General features: G+C 39.9%; 1 protein-coding gene across 1 annotated transcript in view; it reads left to right on the top strand.

Annotated features, from left to right (window-relative positions):
- Positions 1-11,963, top strand: part of Ankdd1b (ankyrin repeat and death domain containing 1B) — a 67,679-nt gene extending 55,716 nt beyond the window's left edge. The window contains exons 13-15 of the mRNA XM_048800119.1: positions 4,488-4,689; positions 7,291-7,422; positions 8,493-11,963. Of these exons, the coding sequence (XP_048656076.1) occupies positions 4,488-4,689; positions 7,291-7,422; positions 8,493-8,554 (396 nt within the window). The 3' untranslated portion in view covers positions 8,555-11,963. The remainder of the gene's footprint in view (positions 1-4,487; positions 4,690-7,290; positions 7,423-8,492) is intronic.
- Positions 11,964-12,172: the final 209 nt, after the last annotated feature.

Raw genomic sequence — 12,172 nt, 5'->3', positions numbered from 1 at the left:
CTTCCTCTTCTATTTCTATTGTTCCTCCTCCTCCTCCTCTTTGCCCTTTTTCCTTTTAAGCTCATTTTCTCAAATTGCCTATTTTATTGAGGACAACTTTTCAAATTTCCACCTTTCATCTTGCTCTTTAAATCATTGTTTCCAGGGACTAGGGTTGTGGCTCAGTGGCAGAGCACCTGCCTTATGTGGGCGAGGCACTGGATTTCATCCTCAGCATCACATAAAAATAAATAAATAAGTAAAATAAAGGTATTGTGTCATCTATAACTAAAAATAAAAAAATTAAAGTATTATAAATCATTGCTTCCAGGGCCAGGGATATAGCTCAGTCATAGACTGCTTGCCTAGCATGTACAAGGGATTAGGTTGGATACCCAGAACTGGCAGGGCGGGGGAAAAGAAATTGTTGCCTCCACATTTTCTTTGAAAATAGATATAGTCATTTGTTCTATTTTTTAATGCCTGATAATGTCTTTAGATTCTTGGTGGCTAGATGAGTATAAATGATTTTTCCACCAAATGAATAAGCTCTTTTTCCCAACAAATCTTTAAGATACAAGAGAGAAACTTTGAAAACCATATGTAATTTATAAATATAGCTGAAGGAGGGTCCCAGAAATGGTAAGTTATTAATCTTTTTTTTTTCTTGGTACTGGGATTGAACCAAGAGGCACTTTATCACTGAGCCAAATCCCCAACTCCCACCCTAGCTTTTTTTTTAGTTGTTAATGGACCTTTAATTAATTAATTAATCTATTTATTTATTTATAGGTGGTGCTGAGAATCAAACCCAGTGCCTGACACATGCTAGGCAAGTGCTCTACCACTGAGCCACAACCCCAGCACCCCCATCCCTTTTTATTTTGAGACAGGGTCTCACTAAGTTGCTGAGGTTGGCCTTAGACTTGCAATCCTCTTGCTTCAGGGTCCTGATTTCCTGGGATTATAGGCATGCATCACTGCCCCAGCAAGAGTTATCAATCTTGATGACAGGTCTAGGGTGGGAGGAAGACCTGAGACTTGTTTTTTAATATATAGCCTTAACTTTTTAAAACCAAATGAATTTATTATTTTTAAATCTTTGTTCATCAAATTTGTATTCTGGACTCATATGAAATGTTTTCTAATAAAAGGATTAAAGATGTGATTTAAATTTCCTCTCACATTCATTATCTATTTATATAGCAATTTAACCATCATTAAATCATCCATCATTTTTTTTTGGGGGGGGGTGGTACCAGGGATTGAACTCAGAGGCACTCAACCACTGAGCCCCATCCCCAGCCCTATTTTGTATTTTATTTAGAGACAGGGTCTCACTGACTTGCTTAGTGTCTCCCTGGCTTTGAACTCTGGATCTTCCTGCCTCAGCCTCCTGAGCTGCTGGAATTACAGGTGTGCGCCACCGTGCCCAGCTTAAATCATCTATCATTAAATTCAATGATTCAGAGGCAAAAGGGAGCTTCCTAAAATGTGGCTAGTGTTAATCTCTACTGATTTGGCTTGTGTTACTAATGCAAATAGTTTAGTGCTTTGGCAGATACTTTGTCTATTTAATGCTTTTACTAAATGTTGGAAATGACTGGGGCTTTCCAACTCCTGAGCCCTTTCTTATGGAGGTTTGAAGTTCCAATCAGCCTGATCCTGGTATGCATGAAACATGCAAGTTTATCTAAATTTTCATAAAATACAGGACTGGTGATGCAGCTCAGTGGTAGCATGCTTGCCTAGCATGCATAAGGCCACAGGTTTGATCCCTAGTATCCACCCTGCTCCTATGAATGCTGTAATGCAAAGGTAAATACAAAATCATTCTACCCTCTTCTTTTCACCTTGGTTGTTTGGAGTTGTGATGTTGGTAGGCTCATCATTGTTTCAGTACATGGAATGAGGTGAAGTACCTACAGTTCCCAAGTTTATTGGATTTTTTCACCCTCAGCCTTATCTCTTAGGATTCCTGAAAGCTAGGCACTGTGAAAATAAAGCTCAGGTGAGGCTAGAGAAGATCTTGCATTCTTAGCCTCTTAAACAATAGTTGGGTAATTCATATCTCCATTCCTATTCCAACTTCTGTATACAAAGTATAGACCCCAAGTCCAGCCGATCTGCGTGGAGCCCAGGCAGGCCCAGGTCAGCCCCCACCTCCACCCCTTCCCTGTCCCAGCCCAGGTCCAGGCCTAGGCCCAGGACAGCCCTGCTGATCCCAGTGGAGCCCAGGCAGGCCCAGGATAGGACCACCCACTGGCAAGGAGCCCAGGCAGGCCCAGGTCAGGTCTGCGGACCCCTGTGGAGTCCAGACAGGCCCAGGATAGCCCCACAGAACTGTGGTGGAGCCCTCACTGAGGTTCCCAGTTTACCAAGGCTGTTGTCCATCCCGCCTGCTCGCCTCCATCTTGGAACACTGCAGCCATCACCATAGCCCTGCCCACCTTCTAACAGCTGACAGGGCCTAGAGGCAGCTGCCTGCTGCATCATCACGTGCCAACAGGTCGTCCAACGCCATCTGATAGCCCTCCCTTTCAGCCCCAACTCTGAAAGTGGTTGCCTCCATCTCGGGACACCTCTACCAGTATCTCAGGTTACCTCTGCTGCTGATGTCACTATTCAGTTGCAGCAGCTTCGATCTTGGGACACGGGTTGGGAACTGGAAGCCCAACATGATGACAGAGACATCAGTAACCTGAAGGAACACTACAAGATTATAGGGTAGAAATTGTAACATCCTGGATCCACACTGCTAAAGGGGAAGACACCCAGGAAGCACGAAAAGACAAGGGAAGAAAGTTCCCCAAACAAACCAAGATGATTCAACAATAGAATCCACAGCACAGTAGAAGAAATGTACGCAATTAAAATGATCTGTGAATTAAAGAATGACATAAGAGAACAAATAAAGGCAACATTTGATCAGTCCAATAAAGAGATAAGAGAACAAATACAGGCAACAAAAGATCACTTCAAAAAAGAGAGATTCTAAAAAAAACAAATAAACAGAAATTCTTGAAATGAAGAAAACAGTAAACCAAATTAAAAATTCAATAGAAAGCATTACCCACAGACTAGATCACATGGAAGACAGAACCTCAGACAGTGAAGACAAAAATACATAATCTTGAAAATAAAGTTGACCCCACAGTGACGATGGTAAGAAACCACGAACAGAACCTCCAAGAATTTTGGGATAGCACAAAAAGACCAAATTTAAGATTTATTAGGATAGAGGAAGCTGCAGAGATTCAAACCAAAGAATAGACCCTAAGAAAGGTCTTGCCCTTCTCCTTAGCTACATTTTGCAGGAGTTGGTAGAATTTCCTGGAGGAAGTTGTTGATGCCCTGAAGGGTGCAGGCTGATCCCATGACAAGGGCTAATAAGCAAGCCCCACCAATTTTTTTTCTCGTAGGTGTTGAAAATTCAGGTCCCATTTTTTTGGTACATTTTCTGCTCCAGCATTAACTTCCATCTTGTTCTTCAGATATCTTGAAGCCTTGACACCTGCTTTTACTTTGAGATTTACTTTTATTTAAGTGAAAGACAAAAATAGAGACACTATACAAGAAAAAGGAGGGAATAGACAGGAAATCCCAAGCCTCTTGGGGGGCTGTCTCACAAGTCCCTAACTGATTTGCAACCATCTGCAGTGGGATTATCTGGAGCCCTGTTGGCATGTGCATGACATGTGGTTCTAGGAATCCTTGACAACTGCATTTCTTTCAGAAATTCTCCAGTGTTTTTGGCTGGATTCTGCAGAAGGGAGGAAACTTTGAAAAAGTCAGAGAACAATGTACCAATCTAGGCACAGTGCTGTTGGGCTGAGTATAACTGCAGTGCTTACTACACAAAGATATCCACTCTGTCTCTCTCATGGCCATTTCTTTTCCTATCCTTTCCCTGAGTTAGGCTCTTAGTTTCTCTCCTCAGACTCATCAGAGAACAGGATGAATCAAGGGACCAGCTATGGGGCTCAATCTAGGTTCCACTGAAGCTTTAATATGAGAATGTCAAATATCCAAAAGAAGAAAGGGGGATGTGGGTTGAAAGTAAGACCATTAACAATATGTTTGTTGTGACATTGTCTTTGCCAGGATATCCCTTCTGTTCTCTCTCTCTCTCTCTCTCTCTCTCTCTCTTGTGTGTGTGTGTGTACTGGGGATTGAACCTGGGGCCTTGTGCATGGTAGGCATGTACTCTACCAACTGAGCTACATCCCCAGCCCCCCTCTGTTCTCTTTTGTGGTGGGCAAACAGCAGCACAAGACACAAGATTGCAAAATTCCTCATGCTTTCTTTTCAGACAGATGGTACTCAAGCTTTTTATTTCAGACATTTGTCTCCATCTTGGGTGGCAAAAAATGACCCAGTCACAGATGACATTGAAAACATGGTCTTGGTTACACCTTACCAATTTTTATTTAAAACATATACATTCTGAAATGAGGCAATATGTGGGCATGTCTGTAATAACCAGATACAATTATTTTTGAATGTAGGAGCAACCTGAGAGCATCAGGGAGCCACGAGCAGGCTTTACTCTGACATTCAAGCAAGACCACAGTCTGGAGACGAGGCACATTCGCACACTCCTCTGGAACCTGGCTTACCGTCAGCTGAAAACCAATGAGTGGCAGAGGCTAGCTCACTTCTGGAACTTTACAGATGACCAGATCAGAGCCATAGAGGAACAGTGGTCAGGTGAGTGTGCACTAGATGATGTGGGCAGGAGACATGCAGTGTTAGGAGCAGCAGTCCTTCCTGCTGTTGGATCTTCCAAATAAGTGCCTGGAAGAGCAGAGTCCAGGGGCTCCTGGGAGAGTAACAGATAACAGAAGTGATTGGAAACTTTGCAGAAAGCTAACACTTGGGAATCTGCAGTAAACTGAAATTTTCAAAAGATAACTACTTTAATTGAGCCATATTGAAAAGGTGGTCATCATCCTATAGAGAAATTAATGTTCCCAACTGAAGAGACACAAAGGAAGCAAGGGTCTAACAGGTGGTATGCTATTGGGAAGCCAGTCTAATTTCTGGTGTCCCTTCAGATTGTACTGGGGTGAATGAGTTGAATGGCTCACTGTTTAGGACTTATACTCTACGAGGGAATCCCTTCAACAGGTCAAGGGGAAAGAGGACATGGCCTTGGGGAAGATGTGGCTATCCCATGACAGACACAGACTCAGAGGGTTCCATTGGTTAGATGATTCCAAGCAATGAAATCATTTCAGTCAGACTTAAGCTGTCAGGATTAGTGAGGTTAGCTCAGCTGGATTCCTTAGCTTTGCTTTTTTATGACTTGACCCAAACCTGGGAAATACAGAAAAATTTGCTTTACATTATTCAACTTTGTCACTTTTTTTTTCTTGCAAAGCTTTCTATTCAGAGTATTCCCCTTACAAGGATATTCTGAGGTGGGAAGGTGCCCTCATTCAGAGGTTGATTTGCCTTAGTTATTCCTGAGAATTAAATGGTAGAACCCCAGCTCCATGAGTGTAGTCTACTTATACTACATACAAGCAAATTATGCACCTCTTTATTGCTGATTCTAAGGATACATTTTCATATGAACAAGTGGAATATAATGTATTAGAAACATGGAATATTGACTTGTTTCTGAAAAGATTTCTTTTTGTCACTGTGTTAATATTTTGGCTAATTAGGCAGATAATGTTCTATGACAGCTGTGAGATATTTGAGCTGAATTTGAAAATCTCTCTAACTTAAATGACTTGAAAACATGGTGTATATTAAGAATTCTTGCCTGAGCTGAATGTGGTAGTACACATTTGTAATCATAGTGGCTTGGAGGCTGAGGCAGGAGGATCACAAGTTTGAGATCAGTCTCAACAATTTAGTGAGGCTCTAAGTAAATTAGTGATACCTGTCTCAAAATAATAAAAAATAAGAAGGGTTGGGGATATGGCTCAGTGGTAAAGTACCTCTGGGTTAAATTCCCAGTTTTTTTTTAAAAAAAGGTACTTGTCTGGGCTGGGGTTGTGGCTCAGTGGCAGAGCACTTGCCTCTCACACATGTGAGGCACTGGGTTCAATCCTCAGCACCACATAAAAATAAACAAGATAAACATTTAAAAAAAAGCACTTGCCTATAGAATAAAGGGGATTTTAAAGTGTTTAAGTCAGATCTTTATGGAAAGGCTGGGGGTATAACTCAGTGGTAGAGCACTTGCCTAGCATGTGTGAGGCCCTTGGAATCAAACCTCAAAAAAATAGAAAACAAAATCTTTATGGAATACCTGAAATGTATATGTCTCCACCAAGCAAGGAATACTAAGCCATGTGCATGTGGGATAGAGTTTATAATCTTGTTGACCCAATAACATTAACATTTACAATAATTACATATGGTAATCCACGCTAAGGCTACTGGCATTGACTGGGCAGTTTGTGGACCTTTGAGGCAGAGAGTGACATATCAAATGGCACTGAAGAAAAGTTTGTCAAGAACAAGACTAAGAAAGGAATAGAGTGTTTGCCTTCCCAGGAGCATATTCTTCATGCATGCAGTTTCCTCTTTCCCAAATGCCTGCCCCTCTACTGTGAACAGTGAACTTTCTCCTCACTCCTACAGCTCAGGCCCTCCCTTTTGTGAAATCTGTCTGCTTCTGCAAGGGAGCCTGTTATGTGTCTGCGACTATGAATTCTTGTTGAGAGTGACAGAGGTTTCTGCATTACATCTCATCTAGCATCTCAACATCCCAGCATCTTTCAGGGGTTAATTATTCAGGGATTATTTACCAAGTGAATAATCCTGACCCAGGAAGTTGCAGACTTGTATCAGGGCCGTGTTTTTGAAACTGGAGTGGTGGTATGGTACATGCTGCTTGGAGAGCGATTTATAGATCACCAGCAGCAACAGCAGCAGCAACATCTGGGAGCTTGTCAGACATGCAGATTCTCAGCCCAGACATACTGGATTAGAATCTGCATTTTAACAAGATGCCCCAGTGCAGTATGCACTTGGATTCTGAGACACACTGTCTCAAAGCTCCACATTTCATTAAGATTGACATTGCCGCCAGGCAGGCACTGTAGCTGTTCAATCCTTTGTGTATGTGCCAGCACAGCAGTTGCCTGGCCAGAGCTGAAGTGGATGGGAACGCTGGTCATAACACACACTGTTGAGGGGAACTAGACAGGCTTCCTCCCATCACTGGGCTTTTGAACTGGCAGCTCTCAGAAAAGGAATGGATGTGTGACCACAGAACATTTAGTTAGAACTGAGATCACATTTGAATGACACATCCAGTTGGTGATGTGTCACCTTGAACCTCTTGTGCAGGAAACGAAAGCTTCCGTGAGCATGGCCACAGGACTCTGCTCATCTGGTTGCATGGGGTCCTGATGACACAGCTCGATCCTGCCAAGCACCTGTATGAAGAGCTGGTACATGCCGGTTTCCCAGAACTAGCTGGTGAGTTATAGTTTTTCATGAACAGAAACTCCACCCTTCAATGACAGGGGACAGTGAACAGAAATCCCACCCTGAAGAGCAGCAGTCTCAGCTGGTGTCAGTTGTGGCTCACCCAAAATATGGAGCTGAGGAAGGGACTTCTGCTTCTGTGAGGCACCCAGTCAATCCTCTTGACATTTTAGCCACATGATGCTCAGTGCCAGCCCTATGCTGGGCATTTGGAAAAGTATGGAATTTTTTTTTATTTGTGTGTGTGGTGTGTGTGTGTGGTGTGTAGGTAGGAGGAATGGGCCAGAAATGCTAAACAATCTCCTATCTTTATAGAATGGTTCTCCTCATCTAAGAGTTGTCTTTCTCAACGTGCCATTTTGCTCCTATTGGGAAGCTCTGCCAGTTATTGTATTTGAAAATGTTATCTCTAGAGAAAAAAGAACAGACAGGTTATTACTATGCCTGCTTAGGTTATTGCTAAAAAATCACTCTGCAGCATCACTGATCATACTGTCAGGGAAGATATTTTGAAAACTTATTAGGTAATGTTATAACTCTCATGTAATAGCAAGCATTGAAGCAAAAATACAGGGGTGTCTGCCCTTGTTTTCATTGAAACAGTTTCACCCAGAGCTGAGAACATAGATGAGTGAATCAGAGCACCCATTCAGTATTGTTTCCAGGAGTGTAAGGTTACAGGAGGAGTGTGTGGATGTTTGATACCTACCTTCTAGGACATTTCCCTCATGACATTGGGGTTCCCCCTGGACTTTAAATTTAATCTTTCCTGAGAAAGTGTTCATAAGAACTCTCAGGGAAGACCATGGAAGTGGTGAAGGGTCTGTGCTCTGAAGCAAGACTGCATGGGTTCACCTCTGCACTCCAACACATACTATATGACCTTGATCAAGTTCTATGACCTCATTGTGCCAGCGTTCCCATTGATTAACTAGGGAGGGAAATAAAAACATCCACTTCAGAGGGCTGTTGTGGGATTAAATGAGTAATCATGATTGGTCTATTATAAGTGCTTACAAAATGTTAGCTATTAATCATTAATGTTACCCTATGTTTTCCAGAAAAGATTCGTCAATTCAAAAGCAAAACTGACTCAAGCTCCAAGAAGTGTACAGTTTCATAAAAGCCTAAAGAAATTTTTTTTAAAGGGACTTCTCCCTCGGCCTTTGGTTCTTTTAAATGCAGTTTCTTATTTCTTCCAGCAGTTTGATTTTCCTCTTAACTATGATGATGGTGGTGACAGGACCTGCTAGCAAATGGGAAAAGAGTAATACTGTTAGACTTTCGTACCATGGAGAGGTTACTTATTCTTTTTGGCTTTTGCTTAAAGCAAGTTGTGTCTTTCCCACTTTTGTCATTTGATTCAACACCTGTAATGGCATGATCTAGAAGAGTATTTTTGTACCTTATGTTTTAAAAAGTCTGATAGTGAGAGCAGCATGGTGACTTATGGAAAAACCAAAGGTTTTATAATAGAGATAGTTTTGAAATGGGTTTTGCCACTTATTAGCTGTGAGCCTTGGACATGTTAATATTATTTAAGTTCTCAGATCTTCACTTTCCGTTTCTATAAAGTGGGAAATGTCTATTCCATAGGTTTGGGGAGAAGAAGACAGAATCCTGTGAAATGCTGGACCATCTGACCATTGCATAGAAATCATGAACTGTTACTTCTCTTCAGTAAGGGTTTGGAAATATGGTGGCATTAAATCACACATACATGAAATAGATTTCTTAGAAAACACCAGAAATATATACAGAAATATAGTTTTTCATTTCTTGATGATGTAATTGCAAGTGATTTTTATTTCCTTTGTATTTTTGGTATATTCCATTTTATTTCCACAATGAACACACATTATTTTTGTAGTCTAAGAAAGGTATGAAATAAATGTGAAATCAGGTATCAGTTTGTACTAGTTTATGTTCCTCTACTCATTATCATTTAAGGTCCTCCATTGTCAAGTTCTGACTCTAAATCTACAAGATAGGTAATAAATCATGAATGATTTCATACGATTATTCTATCATGAATTTATATATTTTTTTTATATCTTTGTCTCATTCTGATTGTAGATGGTTCACTTAATGCTGTAAATGTTCAAAACTGGTAATATATTTACATGATCTCAAAAAAAATTTTTTAAAGGTATTGAGTGAAAAGTCTTGTCTCCATCTGTTTTTTAAACTATGACCAGCTTCCACTGACCTCACTGCCATTCCTCCCCACAAACTTGAGTAACCTGTTTCAGTTAAAATAAGCAAATATATATTCTTATTGTATAAAAAGCTTTATTGTTGAATTTGTTTACTTAGGCCAAAATTAATTGCTTGGTGCTTTAGATAACATACAAAAACTTCTAGAGCTTAGATAAATTTAAACAGATAGTTACAATTCTTTTTTTTCCCATATTTTTTATTGGTTCATTATAGTTGTACATAATGGTGGGATATATTGTACATATTTGTGCCTGCCCACAACATAACAATATAATTTGGCCCATATCATTCCCCACTATTTCCTCCCTGGTGCGCCCGTCACCCTGCATTCCGTTCTTCTACTCTACTGATCTTCCTGCAATTTTCATGAGATGCCCCACCCCATAATTTTATTTTCCATTTTCCTCTCAAGCTTCCAAACGAGAGAAAACATATGCCCCTGACCTTCTTTTGCTTTTCTTTCCTTCTTTTTTTTTAATTTTGAGAAAAAGGAAAAAAGAAGTTTTATTTCTTTCCTAGCAAAGGAGAATCACAAGGGATTCCTGTCCCAGAGGCTATGATTTTAAAGAGGTGATTCAAAGGCTATATTGGAAGTATTCTCTGTCCAGAACTTTAATTCCCTCATTAATTTGGGACATAGTCATTTCTGAGAGCTTCTGGTGCCATCCTCAAGTCTGAATTACTTCATTCAAGAACAGATAATTCTGCCTTGGATGGGGAAGTATGTCTCATTTTTCTACATATGAATAACCAGTTTTCCCAGCACCATTTGTGAAAAAGGCTCTTTTCCCCAATGTTTTTGGAATCTTGGCCTACGATCAGATGACCATTATCTGTGGTTTGTCTGTGTTTTCTATTCTGTACCATAGGTCTGTGTGTGTGTTTTTATGCCAGTGCCATGCAGTTTTTGGTACTATAGTTCTTTAGTATAGTTTAAAGTCAGGGTTTTAATTTTTTTTTTTAAATTTATTTATTTTTTGCTTAGAATTGCTTTAGCTATTCTGGGTCTTTTATTTTTCTTTTTCCAAATGAATTTTAGGACTTTCTTCCCCCTAGTTCTGTGAAGAACATCATTGGCATTTTGATGAATATTGCATTGACTCTATATAGTCCTTTTGTGACCATTTTAACATTATTAATCCTGCCTACCCATGAATATGGGAAGTCTTTTCATCTCCTAAGGTCTTCAGTGATTTCATTTTTTTTTTTTTAAAAGCTGTTGTGAATTGGATTGTTTTCCTAATTTCTTTTTCAGCAGATTCATTTTGGGTGTATGGCAAAGCTATTGATTTTTGTATGTCAATTTTTTAACTTGCTACTTTGTGAAATTTATTAGCTCTAGCAGTTTTTTGATCTTATAAATGTAGGATCATATCATTTGCAAACAATCATAATAATTTAACTTCTTCCCTTCCTATTTTTATCCTTTTAATTTCCTTCTCTTGTCTAACTGCTCTGGCTAGAATTTCTAGTAGTATATTGAATAGGAGTGGTGAGAGCAGACATCCTTGTCTTGTTCTAGATTTTAAAGGAAATACTTTCAGTTTTTCCTTATTCACTATGATGTTGTCTTTGGGTTTTGTCCATTATTCTTAAGTATAACACTCATTAATATTTGCTTTAGTTTGTCCCTATGGCTTTGGATTGGATACTGAAAAGCATCCTAGCTGCAGTCTAAATTCCTCAGAATGTAGGGCTTAAGATCAAGGTTTATGTATAACATCTTTTTACAGGAGTGTCAATCTAGGGGTGCAGGAGTGGAGGAAAAGATCTGGGGAAGGAGGAGAGTCAAGATAGGTGTTACTAAATTGGTTACTACTTGGTATCAAGCTTCACAAATTATTTGATCTTGAGGTTACTCTATTCCAAGAGATGGAATGGACTAGTGCATCTTAGGACAATTCATACAAGGAGGAAAGAAGAAGAATTGATTTGTGGGTCATAGGAGTGGCATAAGAGGAAACTTCTGTCTCTCCTGGATCTACGGAGAGTTAACAGAGAAGCCCTGGGGAAGACATGTCCACAAAAAAGGGTTCGATCATTACCCTAGGTACATATCTGATTGCACAAACGGTGCGTCTCTATATCGTGTATAACCAGAGAATTGAAATGTTGCACTCCATTTGTGTATGATAAATTGAAATGCATTCTGCTGTCATGTACAACTAAGAACAAATAAAAATAATTAAAAAAAAAAGGGTGCGAGATAAGGGGCTGCTGCTTTGTGCTCACATAGCCTGCTGAAGCCCTTGCTGAGCAAAGTTGTTTGCAGTGAGAGCTAGGCCAGAACCCAGAACAAGTGTTGCTTAAATATCTAACAGATATTAAGAAACAGCCTGATACTTGTAATTCAGAAAAGCCTTATGGTGTTCCATTAGAAAATAGGAACTGTTTGCCTATATCAGTTTTGTTTCTGATGTCCTCTTAAGAGTATGAGGCAGCAATTATTTCGTATAATAAAGTTACAGAATATAACTAGATCATGTTCAAATAGAAGAGGTTTCAGATTATTAAACCATCC

This window comes from Marmota marmota, unplaced genomic scaffold (assembly GCF_001458135.2).
Source record: "Marmota marmota marmota unplaced genomic scaffold, marMar, whole genome shotgun sequence".
NCBI lineage: Eukaryota > Metazoa > Chordata > Mammalia > Rodentia > Sciuridae > Marmota > Marmota marmota.
The sequence above is the reverse complement of the archived record's forward strand: the minus strand, read 5'-3'. Positions and strand labels throughout refer to the sequence as shown.